At 50.6% G+C, this 17,500-nt stretch overlaps 2 protein-coding genes across 2 annotated transcripts in view; both read right to left on the bottom strand.

Moving 5' to 3' along the window:
* Positions 1–17,110, bottom strand: part of NUP210L (nucleoporin 210 like) — a 33,952-nt gene extending 16,842 nt beyond the window's left edge. Inside the window, exons 1-13 of the mRNA XM_066610408.1 lie at positions 16,938–17,110; positions 14,323–14,459; positions 12,257–12,388; positions 10,419–10,512; positions 5,122–5,272; positions 4,709–4,841; positions 4,153–4,311; positions 3,913–3,981; positions 3,526–3,632; positions 2,563–2,703; positions 2,007–2,150; positions 1,330–1,485; positions 715–913 (exon numbers count right to left, since the gene is read on the bottom strand). Coding sequence (XP_066466505.1) covers positions 715–913; positions 1,330–1,485; positions 2,007–2,150; positions 2,563–2,703; positions 3,526–3,632; positions 3,913–3,981; positions 4,153–4,311; positions 4,709–4,841; positions 5,122–5,272; positions 10,419–10,512; positions 12,257–12,388; positions 14,323–14,459; positions 16,938–17,110 — 1,795 coding nt within the window. The remainder of the gene's footprint in view (positions 1–714; positions 914–1,329; positions 1,486–2,006; positions 2,151–2,562; positions 2,704–3,525; positions 3,633–3,912; positions 3,982–4,152; positions 4,312–4,708; positions 4,842–5,121; positions 5,273–10,418; positions 10,513–12,256; positions 12,389–14,322; positions 14,460–16,937) is intronic.
* A 175-nt stretch (positions 17,111–17,285) lies between these two features.
* The window catches only part of LOC136635255 (nuclear pore membrane glycoprotein 210-like), a 24,112-nt gene continuing 23,897 nt past the window's right edge, over positions 17,286–17,500 (bottom strand). The window contains exon 19 of the mRNA XM_066610407.1: positions 17,286–17,458. Coding sequence (XP_066466504.1) covers positions 17,286–17,458 — 173 coding nt within the window. The remainder of the gene's footprint in view (positions 17,459–17,500) is intronic.

The raw sequence follows: 17,500 nt of genomic DNA, 5'->3' as shown, positions 1-17,500 counted from the left end.
GGCCTCTGATGAGTGGCCAGGATCACCTCCCACCAATTCTCTAGGATGGGACAGAGCTGAGGGTCCAGCTCTCAAGTTATCCAGGTACATGCTGGATGCTGGTGTGACACCTCTTCTGATGAGCTACCCTCTCTTTGTGTGATTAATTTATGGAATTCCTTGCCATATGATGTGGAGGTGGCACCTGAAGGCCTAGCTGCCTTTAAAAGGGGAATGGACAGATTGATGGAAGAGTCATCACAGGTGACAAGCCATGATGAATACACACAACCTCCTGGTTCTAGAAGTAGGCCATCGCTGAGCGCTAGGTGCAAGGGAGTGGCAACAGGATGTAGGTACCTTGATGCCTTGTGTATTCCCGGAGGCATCTGGTGGACCACTATGAGATACAGGAGGAAGCTGGGCTAGGTGGGTGTTCTTATGCTTGGCTTTTGCTACGTGGCCGGACAGCTGCCCCTGCAGCCTCAGTCACCTGACTGTGAAACCAGCTCCCTCTTCTGCCAGACTGCAGCCCAGCACATAGGGAATCCCAGAGCTCCTGTATTAGCAGGAACGGGACACTGGCTGCTGAGCTGTGACTCTCTCAGGGTCACAACTCAGGGCAAATCTATCTGGGTTTTCACTGTGGCTCTGCATCGGAACTGTTGCAGCGGGCCCAGAAGCGGCAAGGATGTGCGGGGGGAGGAGGAAGGAGGGGGAACAAAGCTCTCTTACCCTCTTCGTCCACAGCAAACACGCCCTGCTTGTCCATGCTGACGTCCAGAGGTAAGAGGGAGCAGTCCGTGAAAGGGACGGTCTCCCCCTTCTCCTTTGCCATGTGATACATGACGAGGGGGACTTCCAAGGCCTGCCCGATCTCAATATCGGCATGCAGTGGCACAAACTCCATCTTTGACAGCCGCAGCACATACACCTGAGTGGGCAGGGAGCAGGAAGGGAGTCAGGGAAGACTGCTGAGGAAGGGGGGACGACGATAATGGTAGCTGGACCATGCAAGGGCTGGACTGGGGGCTTCTGGTGGCATTGACCTCTGGTCCCCTCCCCCTCTTGTCTTTGTGTGGAGTTTCTACTGTCCTGTTTTTGGTCTAGAAAAGCAATTAAAATTGAAAGGTTATGCTGTACACTGCCTTGAGTACCACTGTTAGCTATTTTAAGTTAATATATTTAAATTTAGGGGGGTTGTTGGGAGTTCTTTACAAGAAATTGCTGGCCCTGCTCCACCTTTGCTATGAATTTCAATGCCCAGGCTTCCTTGGGGAGGAAAATGAAGCAGCGGGAACCCAGAGCAGGATTCGCCCAGGGAGAGATGAGCCCAGGAGGAAGACTTGCCTGTATTTCTCCAAAGTGGAAGGGGTTTTGTACATCTCTGGCCTGCACGGTGCTCTGCCCCTGGACCAGGCCTGCGGTGACCACCCCTTTGACGGTGACGGTGGCCACGGTCTGATTGGAAGAGGTCCATGTGAAGTTGCCGCTGCCCCCCTCTACCTGTGAAAAAAACCGTGGGGCGGGGAGGAGGAGAATCAGAAAGGAACACTATATGCAGTGAGGCCATGTAGCAAAATTGCAAAATAAGATGCTGTGCACATGCAATTTTTCCACCATAACGACACTGCGCTGCCTGGCGGTTTCGTTGTATGTGGCCATTTTCCTGTGGTCAAAAATGTCATGCAAAAGAGAACAACAAACAAGGGCATTCCTGGCCTTGTCTCTTGTGGGTCTTGGTCACTTGGTGCCAATGACGGAGAAATAAAAATGTATGAATCCAAGCAGATGAGAAAGGGCCTTCAGTGCAGGTTTTAAAATCTAGATTGTGCTGGTTTGGTTATAAGCTGAGTATGGACAACTCCTGTCTAATCATGCAAGCATATGATGCCAAAAGTACTGGGAAAAGACTGAGAGGAAGACCGAAGAAAAGATGGCTTAATAACATCTTAAGGAGCTTGAGAGCTTGAGAGAGAGAGAGAGAGAGAGCTTGAGAGAGAGAGAGAGGTCTTGGTCAATGTCACCTGAACTCTGTACTGATACAAGACGTCCAGGGCCAGGGGATGGTGTGGAAAGGCCAAGAAGGAGGGGGTCAGCGTGATTGGAAGGTAGATCTTCACTTCCTGCTCGTGGCTGATTGGGATCAGCAAGAAGTCCTCCGAGCCGCTCTGAAAGAGAGAAAGGAAAAAAGAATGGCCAATGTGTTCAAATTCCTAAGCCTCGACATCTGTGGGGAGGGGCTGTACCTCAGCGGTAGAGCCCTCGCATGCAGAAGGCCTTGGGTTCAAGCTCTGGCATGTCCGGGCAGGGCTGGAAAAGACCCCTGGACAAGGGTAAAGGGGAGGAGGATAAAGGCAGGGGGTCACCACCAGGTTAAATTGGTGAGGTGCAAGGGGAATGACTTGGGAGTACATTGTTACAAAGAGTCTCTAAAGAGTTCTGTCTTAGAGATACTGTAAATCACTGAAATCATCAGCCAAGTTGGAGAGTGGATGTTCCCCTCAAAGCCTGGCATTTCAGTTTTTGGTAACGATGAGGACTTCTATCCCTTCGATCAAGTTCCCCCCCCTTTTTTTTTACCTGAAGTAGAACAGACACCAGTGTGGCTCTGATGACGGTGACCCCAGCTCTCAGGATCTGAACAATGTGGTAGGAACCATTGGCTGACGACCTGAACTCCTCAAAATATTCCTCGGGGAACTGGTGGGTTATTCTGAGATTCTGGAAATCAAGGACAGGGAAGGGAAGGAAGTGATGCTGTCAGGAGGAGGAAAAGCTTGGCAGAGAGGCGCCAAATGGCCAGTGGCACAAGGCAAAGAACACAGACGATCAAGGGAATTTGTTGTGGGTTCCTGGCTTCCCTGGAGCTTGAATCTAATCAGGAAAGGCAGCTGGGTGGGCTGGAGAAATATTCCAGGTGGTGAAGATGCACACATTCGATATTTAGGCCTCATGGCCTTCCTGTCTCCAGGAGTTGGAGAGAGACAAATCCCTTACTTGGTTCTGTGGAGAGCCTCGAATGGCCCTGTCTCATTTCTGCAGAACACTGATTCCAAGCAAACCTACTTCCAAGTCAAGCAGGACTGCAGAATTGTATCGTAAGACCTGCACTGTATTTCATCTCATACTGCTTGATTAAACTACAATAAGAACGTAAGAAAAGCCCTGCTGGATCAGGCCAAGGGCCCATCCAGCTTCCTACTTCTAAAACCTGGAGGATGCAGACAGTCATCGTGACTTGTAACCTGTATGGAGTTTTCCTCCGTAAATGTGCCCAGTCCCCTTTGAAAGGCATCTAGGCCGGGTGCCATCACAACATCCTGCGGCAGGGAGTTCCACAGATGAACTAAGTGCTGGGCAAAGCTTTCCCAAAGTAGTTAGCAATGAAAATCCTACACGCAGTTGCAGGGAGTAAGTGCCACTGAACTCAGTGGAACATGCTTCCAATTAAACAGACACAGAAACACCCTGCAAATTAATCTGGGCCTTTGGAAGCTCCTAAACTCTCTTCCCCCCCCCCCCCCACAATCAACACCAACTCACATCAGATGGGTAGATCCTGGTGCTCGACTTGTCGTACACTTCGACGGTAACAGTGTATGCTCGATGCACTTCGAGGATCCACCTGTTTCCAGGCTGGACAGTGAAACCTGCAATCAAAGGCACAGATTTCATGTCAGTGTTGGTTGGGGGGTGGGGACCAATTAGAGGAAGCACACGTCATCCCAATAAAACAGACACAGAACCAGAGGTGATTCTGCTGTGAAGGAAGGTCATACTGGCTGCCTTGGGCAGGGGACTCTGGATCCCGTTCAGCTCTGTCCCTCCATCTGCAGCCATCCAGAAAGGGCCAGACACAAAAGCCACTGAGATCCACAGCACTTTTCCTTAGGCATTAGTGCATACAACTTCTTGGAGGGGGGCGGTTACCTAAATATCCAGCTTCAACAACATATATGGTGCAGTTGGGAAGTCCAGAAGAACTTCGCATGTGGATGTCTTGTTTATTCCCTTAAGGAATTCTGCTCCACTGAAAATGGGGGGGACGGGACGGGACACCAGTATCCTCTGAGGGAAGAGAGGGCCCTTGGCCTTCAAAAGCCCCTTTCAGAGACAACAGAGAAGACTTGAACCGGCTGGCACAGGTCTGGCTGATGCTGAAAAGGATACTCTTGTGGACAAAAACTAGGTTCACTTGTCCCAGCTGCATGGCGCTGACGGTAGCCGTGTTCACGTCTAGTTGAGCCACAGGGAGGAGGTCGGACCCGCCGGCTGCCTTCGCTTCGTCCTGTAGCTTGAGCTCGTAATGCTCCAGGGGCAGCTCCACCTCTGCAGGGGTAAATTTAATTGAGAAGAACATATGACTCAATCAGAGCTGTCAAAGTGACACATGCATTCTATGCAATCTCTGGAGGCCACCATCCTCACTGCTCATCAAATGGACCTCTGCCAATGGTGGGCCAGACAGCAGGGCCCCACCGCTGAGCTTAATAGCTGGGCAGGTTGACATGGAGGTAGGGGAAGCTGGCTCACAGGTCTCAAAGGCAGGAAAAGAGTCAGCCAAAATCTCTAGGGGAAGGAAGTTCTACAGTGCGGGGGCCAAAACAGAAAGCCCTGCTCTGCACCAATAGCAGGAAAAGAAGGAGCAGCAAGTTCCACTTGGAAAGGACTGCCAAGGGCTTTAAGAAAGTTGGGTGTAAATGGGGGGGGGGGCAATGATAAATACCTATGATCTTGCCCTGGACTATTTTGCCAACTCTGTACTTGATGTAGGCTCCAACCAGCAGATAGACATCATAGGAGGGAATTAAGAAGATGTTCTCCAAAACCAAGAGGCGTATCAGTGCAGGGGCTACTTTCTGACGAAACAAACAAAAAAGGCACTCATTAACACGGTGCCAGGAGGAAAACAGATATAGATGCAGTAGGTCTGATTCTTCTTTGGGCATTCAAAATACAAAAAGGTGTAAACGATGCAAGTCAGAGGTTGGACGCATGTTGCAAATGAGGTGCAGGCCTCTTCAACTGTACTGCAGTGAGGAGAGGTCTGATGCCTAGGTATGCATAGTCAGGGGTCAATGACCTTGCAGCACCCCCCTACTGCAATATACCCAGTCTGGAGGCCCAGAGAGAACCCACCTTGTATGTAGCTTCCTCAATTCGGACCTTAATGACGGCCGCTCCTGTTTTCATTCCCGAAACTAGGACCCTGTCCCCTTGTTTCTCCTCCCTTTCCATCTCCACGATATAGGCTGGTGGAGAATATTCTGCTTCAGAATATTTTAAAATCCTAAAGAGACCAAATTACAGTGTTTACAGGAAAAAACAAAAGGTCATTTTCTGATATCATTTCAGCGTATGTTTGCGTGGTTCAAACAGAAGAGACTGTAGGGGACAGGAGGCAAAAAGGAATGAGTTCATTTCCTCTGGCGAACCCTTGGGGTTTTACTTAGGGCCCTGTCCTGTGGGTTTGCTGTGCCACGGGGAGCAGTTGCACACCAGTCACCTGCAAAGAAGCCCCTGCACCTGTAAGTTGGTGAGGCAGAACAGGCAGAACAGGACGGGGAGAGGGAGGAACAGGATGACCAGGGCAAGAAGAAATGGCCGGTGAAATGGCTGCATCGTCAGCAGGAGCGGAGTTAAGGTAGGATTGGGCTACTCATAAACTCCATCTGTGCAGAGGACTTTAAATATTACCTCTGATGAGGTAAGGCACTGGTATTCCCATTTTACAGGCAGGGGACTGAGCCCAAGAGCATTCAAAGCAGGGATTGGTTGAATGAAGCCTCCTTCGCTTGGCAATGTATCCACGGAACCACACTCAGCTCTCATAAGAACATAAGAACATAAGAACAGCCCCACTGGATCAGGCCATAGGCCCATCTAGTCCAGCTTCCTGTATCTCACAGCGGCCCACCAAATGCCCCAGGGAGCACACCAGATAACAAGAGACCTCATCCTGGTGCTCTCCCCTACATCTGGCATTCTGACTTAACCCATTCCTAAAATCAGGAGGTTGCGCATACACATCATGGCTTGTACCCCATAATGGATTTTTCCTCCAGAAACTCGTCCAATCCCCTTTTAAAGGCGTCTAGGCTAGACGCCAGCACCACATCCTGTGGCAAGGAGTTCCACAGACCGACCACACGCTGAGTAAAGAAATATTTTCTTTTGTCTGTCCTAACCCGCCCAACACTCAATTTTAGTGGATGTCCCCTGGTTCTGGTATTATGTGAGAGTGTAAAGAGCATCTCCCTATCCACTCTGTCCATCCCCTGCATAATTTTGTATGTCTCAATCATGTCCCCCCTCAAGCGTCTCTTTTCTAGGCTGAAGAGGCCCAAACGCCGTAGCCTTTCCTCATAAGGAAGGTGCCCCAGCCCCGTAATCATCTTAGTCGCTCTCTTTTGCACCTTTTCCATTTCCACTATGTCTTTTTTGAGATGCGGCGACCAGAACTGGACACAATACTCCAGGTGTGGCCTTACCATAGATTTGTACAACGGCATTATAATACTAACCGTTTTGTTCTCAATACCCTTCCTAATGATCCCAAGCATAGAATTGGCCTTCTTCACTGCTGCCGCACATTGGGTCGACACTTTCATCGACCTGTCCACCACCACCCCAAGATCTCTCTCCTGATCTGTCACAGACAGCTCAGAACCCATCAGCCTATATCTAAAGTTTTGATTTTTTGCCCCAATGTGCATGACTTTACACTTACTGACATTGAAGCGCATCTGCCATTTTGCTGCCCATTCTGCCAGTCTGGAGAGATCCTTCTGGAGCTCCTCACAATCACTTCTGGTCTTTACCACTCGGAAAAGTTTGGTGTCATCTGCAAACTTAGCCACTTCACTGCTCAACCCTGTCTCCAGGTCATTTATGAAGAGGTTGAAAAGCACCGGTCCCAGGACAGATCCTTGGGGCACACCGCTTTTCACCTCTCTCCATTGTGAAAATTGCCCATTGACACCCACTCTCTGCTTCCTGGCCTCCAACCAGTTCTCAATCCACGAGAGGACCTGTCCTCTAATTCCCTGACTGTGGAGTTTTTTCAGTAGCCTTTGGTGAGGGACCGTGTCAAACGCCTTCTGAAAGTCCAGATATATAATGTCCACGGGTTCTCCCGCATCCACATGCCTGTTGACCTTTTCAAAGAATTCTATAAGGTTTGTGAGGCAAGACTTACCCTTACAGAAGCCATGCTGACTCTCCCTCAGCAAGGCCTGTTCGTCTATGTGTTTTGAGATCCTATCTTTGATGAGGCATTCCACCATCTTACCCGGTATGGATGTTAGGCTGACCGGCCTATAGTTTCCCGGGTCCCCCCTCTTTCCCTTTTTAAAAATAGGCGTGACATTTGCTATCCTCCAATCTTCTGGCACCGTGGCCGTTTTGAGGGACAAGTTGCATACCTTAGTCAAGAGATCTGCAACTTCATTCTTCAATTCCTTAATAACCCTTGGGTGTATGCCATCAGGGCCCGGTGACTTATTGATCTTTAATTTATCAATGAGGTCTGAAACATCTTCTCTTTTAACCTCTATCTGACTTAACTCCTCGGTTAGGATGGGCCGTTCGGGCAGCGGTATCTGCCCAAGGTCTTCTGCCGTGAAGACAGATGCAAAGAACTCATTTAATTTCTCTGCCATCTCTAAGTCTCCTTTTATCTCCCCTTTCCCTCCCTCACCATCCAGAGGGCCAACCGCTTCTCTGGCGGGTTTCCTGCTTCTAACATATTTGAAGAAGCTTTTATTATTCCCCTTAATGTTGCTGGCCATGCGTTCCTCATAGTCTCGCTTGGCCTCCCCTATCACCTTCTTACATTTCTTTTGCCACAGTTTATGTTCCTTTTTATTCTCTTCATCAGGGCAAGACTTCCATTTACGGAAGGAAGCTTCCTTGCCCTTCACAGCCTCTCTAACTTGGCTGGTTAGCCATGCGGGCACTCTCCTGGATTTAGTGGAACCCTTCTTTCTTTGCGGTATACACCTCTGCTGGGCCTCTATTACTGTTGTTTTAAGCAGCCTCCATGCACTCTGGAGAGACTGGACTCTTTTTACCCTCCCTTTCAACCTCCTTCTAACCAGCCTCCTCATTTGAGGGAAGTCCGCCCGTCGGAAGTCAAGGGTTTTTGTTAGAGATTTGCCTGGTATTCTTCCCCCAACGTGCATGTCAAAACGGATCGCAGCATGATCACTGTTCCCCAATGGCTCAGTAACGTTTACATCTCTAACCAGGTCCTGCGTACCGCACAAAATTAAATCCAGAGTCACCTGTCCTCTGGTGGGCTCCGTGACTAGCTGATCTAAGCCACAGTCATTTAGCACGTCAAGAAATCCGGTTTCCTTATCGTGACCAGAACACAAATTGACCCAGTCAATATGAGGATAATTGAAGTCCCCCATGATTACAACCCTGTCCCTCCTTGTCACCTCCCTGATCTGTTTCCTCATTTCAAGGTCCCCATCAGATTTCTGGTCTGGAGGACGATAGCACACCCCCAGTATTACATCGCTGCTCAAGCCTGGTAATTTAACCCACAGAGATTCTACGGTGGAGTCGGACCCACCTTCAATCTCTACTTTGCTGGATTCTATCCCTTCCTTAACATAAATGGCCACCCCACCTCCAACACGCCCCTGCCTGTCCCTCCTGTAGAGTTTATAGCCCGGGATTGCGGTATCCCACTGATTCTCCGCATTCCACCAGGTTTCCGTTATGCCCACTATGTCAATATTTTCCCTTGTCACCAGACATTCCAGTTCTCCCACCTTTGCTCGTAGACTTCGGGCATTCGCATAAAGGCATTTATACACGGAATGCCCCAGGATGGGCTGCTTATTCGCTCCTTTGTCCCCGCATCCTCTCATTGTGCCAAACCGTCTATCACATCCCATCTCCCTACCTTTCCCAATTTCTTCTCCTACCCTGCCTTTGTCTTGTTGTTCTCTAACCTCCCCATCCTCATCCCATAGGGATGAGGAGTCCCGAACCGGATGCCCCTCGGCTCCTGTCGGCCTTCCCCCAGGGATCAGTTTAAAAGCTGCTCTGCCACCTTTTTAATGTTATGCGCCAGCAGTCTGGTTCCATTCTGGTTCAAATGTAGCCCGTCCCTCTTGTACAGGCCCCGCTTGTCCCAAAACGTTCCCCAGTGCCTAACGAATCTAAACCCCTCCTCCCTACACCACCGTCTCATCCACGCATTGAGACCCCTGATCTCCGCCTGCCTAGCTGGCCCTGCGCGTGGAACAGGTAGCACTTCAGAGAACGCTACCTTTGAGGTCCTGGCTTTCAGCTTCCTGCCTAAAAGCCTAAATTTGGCCTCCAGGACCTCCCAGCTACACTTGCCCACGTCGTTGGTGCCGACATGCACCACAGCCGCTACCTCTCCCCCAGCACTGTCTACCAGCCTGTCTAGACGAGAAGTGATGTCCGCAACCTTCGCACCAGGCAGGCAAGTCACCATGCGGTCCTCACATCCGTCGCAAACCCCCCTCTCTATGTTTCTAATAATCGAATCCCCCACTACAAGAAGCCCCCGACCCCCCTCCCGCCGAGGAGTATCCCGAGTGCGCTCGGATACGGGCCCATCCCCTGGAGAAGGGATCCCCCCTAGGGGATTGTTTCCCTCCTCTCCAGGATGACGTCCTCCAGTCCCGAGACTTCCCACCCGGGCAGCCGAGGAGCTGCACGCCTGAGGTTGGGACGAAGCCTGATCGTCCCCGGAAGTCTCCCCACGGTCCTCCTCTGGCTGCCTGCGCTTCTCCAGGTCGGCCACCAAGGCTTCAAGGGAGCAGACGCGTTCCCTGAGAGCCTGGAGCTCCTTGCACCGAGGACACACCCATGACTTATGCCCCAGAGGCATATAATCATACATGTGGCACTCGATGCAGAACACTGGATAGCCCCCACCCTGCTGCTGGCTGTCTGACTGCATAGCTTTTTTGTTGTTGTTGTTGTTGTTGTTTTATTTAGGGGTCCTTTTAAAAACCGTACACTGGATAGCAGCCCTCTTCTCAAGGGAAGAGGAAGGGCGGCGTATGGGGCCCTGGCCTCCTCGCCCTGCTGCTGAACTCGCCCAGATGCTAAACTCTTGTGCCTTACCTGGCACTTAGTTCCCAGAGGCACTTGGGGTCCCAGAGGCCACACGCGTCTGCAGAGAGCCTCACGCGATGGCCTGCCTAGCTTTATACTCCTGGCTGGCTCCTCCCCCCTCCTTCCTTCCTGATTGAAAGGGGGCTGGCCTTCCCAGGTGAGTTTACAAAAGCTCAGGAAGGCAAATGGCTGCTGATGGGCGTGACCTACTCTGCAGGCTCCTGAATGGACTGCTTGGATTAGCCTAATGGGGCTCTTAATGGGTTGGGAATTGGCCCTTCCTAGGTCCTTCCCCTCCTTCTCAGTCGCTGCTGGGGCTCCCGTCTTACCTAATTTTGCTTGACACTTCCATGTTTTCCATCTCGTCGTCCTTGGCGATGCTCCACTCCAACTCCATCCCTTCCAAGCTACTGAACGTGTTCCCTGTGGGCAGAACCCAGAATGAGCACAGGCTTCGTCGAACTGAAAAAAAGTGTGCCACTGCACAACGCGCATCCCTCCATCCTGACGCTGTCCTCTTCTATGCCAGAGAGGGGGATTTTAATGCGGCCCATCCTTCGGACTATTTGGGAGAAGGGGAGTGTCATGAATATGTACAGTTTAGGCCTAGGTTAGCATGTGAAGCCTGAACCAAACTAAGTCAGTAACGGAGAAGTGGCTCGCAGTTCCAAGCTGCAAGAATGGGAGTAAACAAACACAAAGATTGTTGTCTCTCCTTTGCTGGCCAGAAAGGACAGACAACAAGAACTACAACCCATTGGAATGTTTAACACCTCAGTAGACTGAGGGGCGCCTGATCAAGTGGAATGGAATCCAGCTATGGATCTCCAGTTGGGAGGGGTAAGAACTAGGAGGGCTGGCAACCAGACCCACTTCTAGAAGGTTCTGTCCTCCAAAGTTTCTGATTGGACAGTCTAAATAAGTATGAAGTCACCTCAGTGCTATTAGCATAAGAAGTATAATAATGAGTGCCCCAAGGGGTGTGTCCAGTTTTTCTTGGGCAGAGTTTTTGGGTGCAACATCCTGCACGCTGTGAGCTCCATTGTCCACCATGGGCACCTGGCCTCACAGGTAGCCTGCAGCTAAGAGATCTACAAGAGTAACTGACCCAGGTGAGAGATAGGGATTAACAGAGATAGCCAGCTAGCTTTATTATTTTATTGCTGATATGTTTCCTAGATGTTTATGCCTCTAGCATTTGCTGCCTTATGTAACCTTATGTACATAATACACTAAAATCTCTTTTACCAAGTTGTTTCATTGTCTGTTGGGGACAAAGGTTCAGAATCCTGCCTAGCCATTAGCAAGCTACCAAGTGATCATTGAGGTCTAGTAACTTGAGGAACGAAGCTTTAATTGGAGAAAGAGCTCAGTGCCTGCAAGGGATAGAGTTAAGCCTAGAGGGTCTCAGTGTCCCTGGACTGAGGCACTGGCACATACAGGGTGGAGGCAGTACTACTGGACAGGGGGGCCTTGAGGGCTTTAGGGTTCGAGAACCAAGAACTCTGAACGCCCCAAACCCCCCTAAGTTTATGACAGGGAGGAACGCAAGCGTTGTAAACAACACAGGGAAGGGTCTGTACAAAAGCCATCCAAACAAGATAAAACCACCCACTGACTTTTAATTTGTAATTAATCTGTGCAACCACTTGCCACAGGATGTAGTGGTGGCACTTGGCCTAGATGCCTTGAAAAGGGGATTGAACAAATTTATGGAGGAAATGGAGATTACAAGCCATGATGGGCATATGAAACTTCCTGGTTCTAAAAGTAGGTCTCTGAATGCCAGGTGAAAGGAGTGGCATCAGGATGTAGGTCTCTTGTGGTCTTGGATGCTCCCTGAGGAATCTGGTAGGCCACTGAGTGATGCAGGAAGCTGGACTAGATGGGACCCCTTTAGCCTGATGCAGCAGGGCTCTTCTGATGTTCTTATTTATGGAACCCTAAAGGTAAAATGTACCATAAGAGCATCCAAACAGCCCTATTGGATCACACCAAAGTTGCATAGAGATTTCCCTTGTCTTTTGTCAGTGTCAATTGGACACTTCCTGGAAAAAAGGAAGTTGCCAGTCAATTGTGCCCTGGATACAGCTAGGAATAGAAGGGAGAGCAGAACTGGGCTTAAAACTGCCTTTCCCAGTACCATAGGCTGCCCCAGATACAGTACCTTCAGCATCCAGTGCCCTCACGGTGAGCTCGAGTGGGGAGTCTTCAACATAGATCTCTTTGGTCCGGGAGATTATTTCAACATGGTCTATGAGGTCCACGAAAACATCGCAACGCAGCAAGTGGCCTGTCACTGGAAAGGAGAGCCAAACTGGGTCTCTTGCCCTTTGGGTCATGCCCTGAATAAGCCCCACATTACTTTCCCAAATGCTGGGGAGAAAACCAAAGTCTGGGGAACAACAGAACAAAAATGGCAAATCACAGGCCATTTGGAATTTCCAGTTTCCCAATAGAGGGTTTGCAATTGTCCTGTTGTGAGTCTACTGTTAATGGGCCTCTAGGGTTATACAGCACCATCAAAACCTATGGCACTTTCCGGAGGCCTCTGCCCCAAAGGACTTACATTCTAGTGACACAATGGGTACAGAAAAAGCCAACCCAGGTGGAGACAAGACGAGTCAGGGCCCTTGACAAAAGAATTTTAAATGTTTCTTAATGCCAGCAGCTCTTCCAATGATGTATTTGATTATATATATATATATATATTTATATATCCCACTGTTTGACCTCGGCTCACAGGGCCCCTGCCCTTTCCATCTGCCAGCAAGGTGACAGGGCCCTGGGGAGACAGTCAAGCTGGAGGGAGCACATAAAGGTTCAGTTACCACCATGGTTGGCAACCTTCCATCTCGAAAGACTATGGTATAAGCCTACAGCACCCGGTATTCCCAGGCTGTCTCCCATCCAAGTACTAACCAGGCCTGACCCTGCTTAGCTTCCAAGATCATGGTATAAGCCTACAGCACCCAGTATTCCCAGGCAGTCTCCCATCCAAGTACTAACCAGGCCTGATCCTGCTTAGCTTCCGAGATCAGACAAGATCGGGCATGTGGAGGGTAACAGCCAAATGGGACCTTCTTGGCCATGGGACCTGTCCAGGGTCCTGAAGGACTTGGCCTTTCACACCCTTAAGGGTCTGAGACAAAGTGACCCAAAGAAGTGTGTTCTCTTCTCTTTTAGTCAAATGCTTTGCTATCTTGGAAAAGCTGTTTACAAAATTACCAGCCCAAACCAACCCTAGAGGAGGCACCAGAGAAACATGTGATGGGGTGGGGAGTTGGCTGATCGAACCTGGGAGGGAGGTGGGATTGGCGGTGGAAACACACTCTGAATCCCAGGTCCCTCCCTGGGCCTGATCCACCTGCACAGACCAACTCAGGACTGAGCTGACCCATTGGGGCTGCTGAGGTTTACCCCGGGGCAAGGAGACAAATAAGAACTTCAGCAGGCCTAAGATCTGCAGCAGCCAAAACCCTCTGTAGGATGTTGAGCAGCCCGCTGCATCGCCAAGCAGGAATTTAAGTTGCATTGGGTTACAAGTAGGTCAATAAACAAACATCTCACTTCCCATGATTCCTCTGATAGTGATAGATCATGCCCTGGTCTGTCTGTTCATTTCCCCTGCTTCTTTCTCTGAAGTGCCACCTGACTCGTCCCCTCTGACTTCCCTTACGGGCTCAGCCCTCGCCTAGTCTAGACACCAGTACTCTACTACAGTGGTTCCCAAACCTTTTAGAGGCCCAAGAAGATGCTGCCTGATTTATAAACGCCAAGGGACGTGGCTATAATGGTGATTGCGCAGTAGCTCTCCCTTCCCAAAGAGCAGCTTCCCAAACCTGTGATGCACATGGCCTGCAATCTGCTCTGTCAGATAAAAATTGGGTCATGACCCGTGGCTGGGTCCCTGAGCCACAGTATGGCAACTACTGCCCTAAAGAAATAAAATCTGGGTTGGCACAGGCCTTGAACTTCTTGCTGCTGGCAGAAATGGGAAGTCGTATCATGAGGGCTGGAGGGCTGCTCCTTGTTCGGTGGGTCACAAGCTGCACAGACCTCATCGGTGCATATCCTTGCTGCAGCAGGTCATCTCTTTGGGGGCAGAGGGCGCTAGATGCGCCGAGACAGCAAGGATGGAAACTCAGTATCACTTTAGATGCTCCCATCAGCTTGACTGTGTCAGACGCCGTTCGGTTCCTTTCAAGCCTCCCTCTTTAACGCCCCACCTACCTGTCTCTTCCGCCATGACCACACTCACTAGCTTGGTGGCCTGTGTGGAACGAGTGGTCAGCACAGCTTTCTGAGAGCAGCCAGTGCCATTCTCATACACTGGCTCAATGGTGACCGTGTCATGGCGGGTGGAATACCTACAAAACAGAAAAAAAAAACTTTGCATTTGCACAGAGTTCCTGAGCATGCAAAGAGTTTCACAGGTTCTCTTCTGGTGTTGTCCTTACACCAAGAGAAGTATTATTATCCCATACTGCAGAAGGAGAAGACTGAGGCTCAGAGGGGGTGGTTTGCCTAAGGCTACTGGTGAGAATTCATTGTAGAGGGAAGATCAGAACTAGGGAAGTCCTGCTTTCTAACTCAGGGGTGCCCAAACCCCGGCCCTGGGGCCACTTGTGGCCCTCGAGGCCTCTCAATGCGGCCCTCAGGGAGCCTCCAGTCTCCAATGAGCCTCTGGCCCTCCGGAGCTTTGTTGGAGCCCACACTGGCCCAGTGCAACTGCTCTCAGCGTGAGGGCGATTGTTTGACCTCTCACGTGAGCTGTGGGATGAGGGCTCCCTCCACTGCTTGTTGTTTCACATCTGTGATGTAGTAGCAGCAGCAAAGGAAAGGCCAGCCTTGCTTTGTGCAAGGCCTTTTATAGGCCTTGAGCTATTGCAAGACCTTCATTCATTCATATAAGTTAATCTTTAATATATTCATTTATGTAAACTTATGTAAATTTATTCAAATTTTAAATGTAAATTAATTCTCTCTTTTCCCCGGCCCCCAACACAGTGTCAGAAAGATGATGTGGCCCTCCTGCCCAAAACTTTGGACACCCCTGTTCTAACTTATAGCACAATCCTATACCTGTTTACTCAGAAATAAATCCCATTTTATTCAATGGAGCTTACTTCCAGCTAAGTGTCTTTAGGATTGCAGCACTAGGGCCAAATCCTATCCAAATTTCTAAGAATGGGCAAACGCCACACATGCAGGGTCCCAGGGGGAGTGGTTTTTTCCCTGCTCATCAACATTGTAATGAAACAATTTAAAACAAAAGGCCTTTAAGTTTTCGGCTTTCGATACCATCGACCATGGTATCCTGAGAGCATGAGATTGGCCGAGACACTCTGGCCTTTGAGGTGCAGTGTGCCGCAGGGTTCAATTCTGTCCCCCATGCTATTTAATATCTACATGAAACCGCTGGGAGAGGTCATCCAGGGGTTTGGAGTGGGGTGTCATCAATATGCTGATGACACCCAGCTCTATCTCTCCTTTCCTCCAGATTCCAGGGTGGCGGTTGAGGGCCTGGAGTGCTGTCTGGAAGCAGTGAGGATCTGGATGGGGGCTAACAAGCTGAAATTAAATCCAGATAAGACAGAGGCTCTCCTGGTTCGGAAATCCTCGATGCAGGTGCTGGACTATCGGCTTGCTCTGAATGGGGTTGCACTCCCTCTGAAGGAGCAGGTCCGCAGCTTGGGGGTCCACCTGGACTCGCAGCTGCTCCTGGATTCCCAGGTGGCGGTTGTGGCTAGGGGGGCCTTCGCTCAGCTTCGGCTAGTGCGCCAGCTGCGGCCATACTTGGATTGTGCAGACCTGGCCACGGTGATCCATGCCACGGTGACATCAAGGTTAGATTATTGTAACGCACTTTATGTGGGGCTGTCCCTGAAAACGGTTCGGAAATTGCAATTAGTGCAGAATGCGGTGGCCCATGTGGTCACTGGAGCTAGGCGGTTTGACTCTGTCAGCCTGCTTCTCCAGGGGCTATATTGGCTGCCCATTCTTTCTCGGGCCCAATTCAAGGTGCTGGTTTTGACCTTTAAAGCCCTATACTGCTCTGGACCAGGGTATCTTAGAGACCGCCTACTTCCGCACAATCCGGCTCGTCCTCCTAGGTAATCAGAAAAGGCCTTTTTACAAGTGCCGCCGCCCAAGGAGGTACGTGGGGCGGCGGCAAGAAATAGGGCCTTCTCAGCAGTGGCACCAATGTTATGGAACGCCCTTCCCCTTGAGAATAGCTCCATCTCTTGAGACTTTTCGGCGAAGCCTGAAGACCCTTTTGTTTAAACAAGCCTTCTGAGTTCATGGCCTTTTAAACATCTTTTTTACATCTTTTAGTATTTTTGACAGGCCTGAGTCCTCTATGATCTGCTGCTTTATGCTCTGTGTTATGATTAAGGGAGGACTTGCTGTATTTATACACTGGCTTTCAACAACACTTCACTAACATAAAATCCACCAGATCCGTGTTTCCCAAACTGTGGGTCGTGAGTCAATTTCAGGTGGGTCCCCAATCATTTCAGTATGTATCTTATCCTTAACCTATCAGGCTTGAGGCTACCATGCTCTGCGACTGCATTTGGGGAAGTCACAGATCCGTACTTTTAACAGGCTGCTATATATATATGCTTTATAAGTGTGCACGCATGTGTGTGCATGTGTTCGCACATGTGCATGTGTTGGCAATGAACACGTGACATGCCTGATCAATACAGCTAAAGGTTTCAATAATCAACCAATCAATCAATCAAGCTCAGCCTGGGCTGCCTTTTGGGCTGACGTCACGGGCGCCCATTCCCTAGCTGCGGAGGCCACGCCCCCGCGCTCCCTGGGCGCCCCGCCCTCACCAGGCGTAGCAACCGCCCTCAGCCGCCAGCACGAAGGAGACGCGCTTGTCCCGGCTGAAGGGCAGTAGCACCTTCGGCACGTTCAGTTTATAGGCCCGGGCCGCGCCCGCCAGCAGCAGCAGGGCCGCCAGGGAGAGCACGGGCCTCGCCGGGAGCCAGCAGCCGCCCGCCATCGTCGACCCAACGAGCGCACAAAATGGCAGCTCAACCGCCTCAGAGGCGCGCGCGCGCGTCGTTCTGCGCATGCGCTGCCGCTGTAGGGCTCTTAACTGGCTGTTCGAATCGTGCCTGTGCGCATGCGCACCGCTCGTGTCGAGTCAGGGTCTGATCTTTGCGCACGCGCACCGCTCATGTCTGGAAATTCTCATCATGCGCGTGCGCGTGCGCATCGCTCAAGTAGGCCAGGTTCGAGTCTTGTCTTTGCGCATGCGCTTCTGCATGGCCATGTTCTAATGATGCCTTTCTTCCATTCCAGACCAGAGGGGGCGTGGCCAGGGCCAGGGGGCGTGGCTGGGGTGGAGCTTATGAATGGAAGCAGCAGGAGAGACACGTGGAGGAGGCCA

The sequence above is a fragment of the Tiliqua scincoides genome, chromosome 15 (assembly GCF_035046505.1).
Source record: "Tiliqua scincoides isolate rTilSci1 chromosome 15, rTilSci1.hap2, whole genome shotgun sequence".
Taxonomy (NCBI): Eukaryota; Metazoa; Chordata; class Lepidosauria; order Squamata; family Scincidae; genus Tiliqua; species Tiliqua scincoides.
The sequence above is the reverse complement of the archived record's forward strand: the minus strand, read 5'-3'. Positions and strand labels throughout refer to the sequence as shown.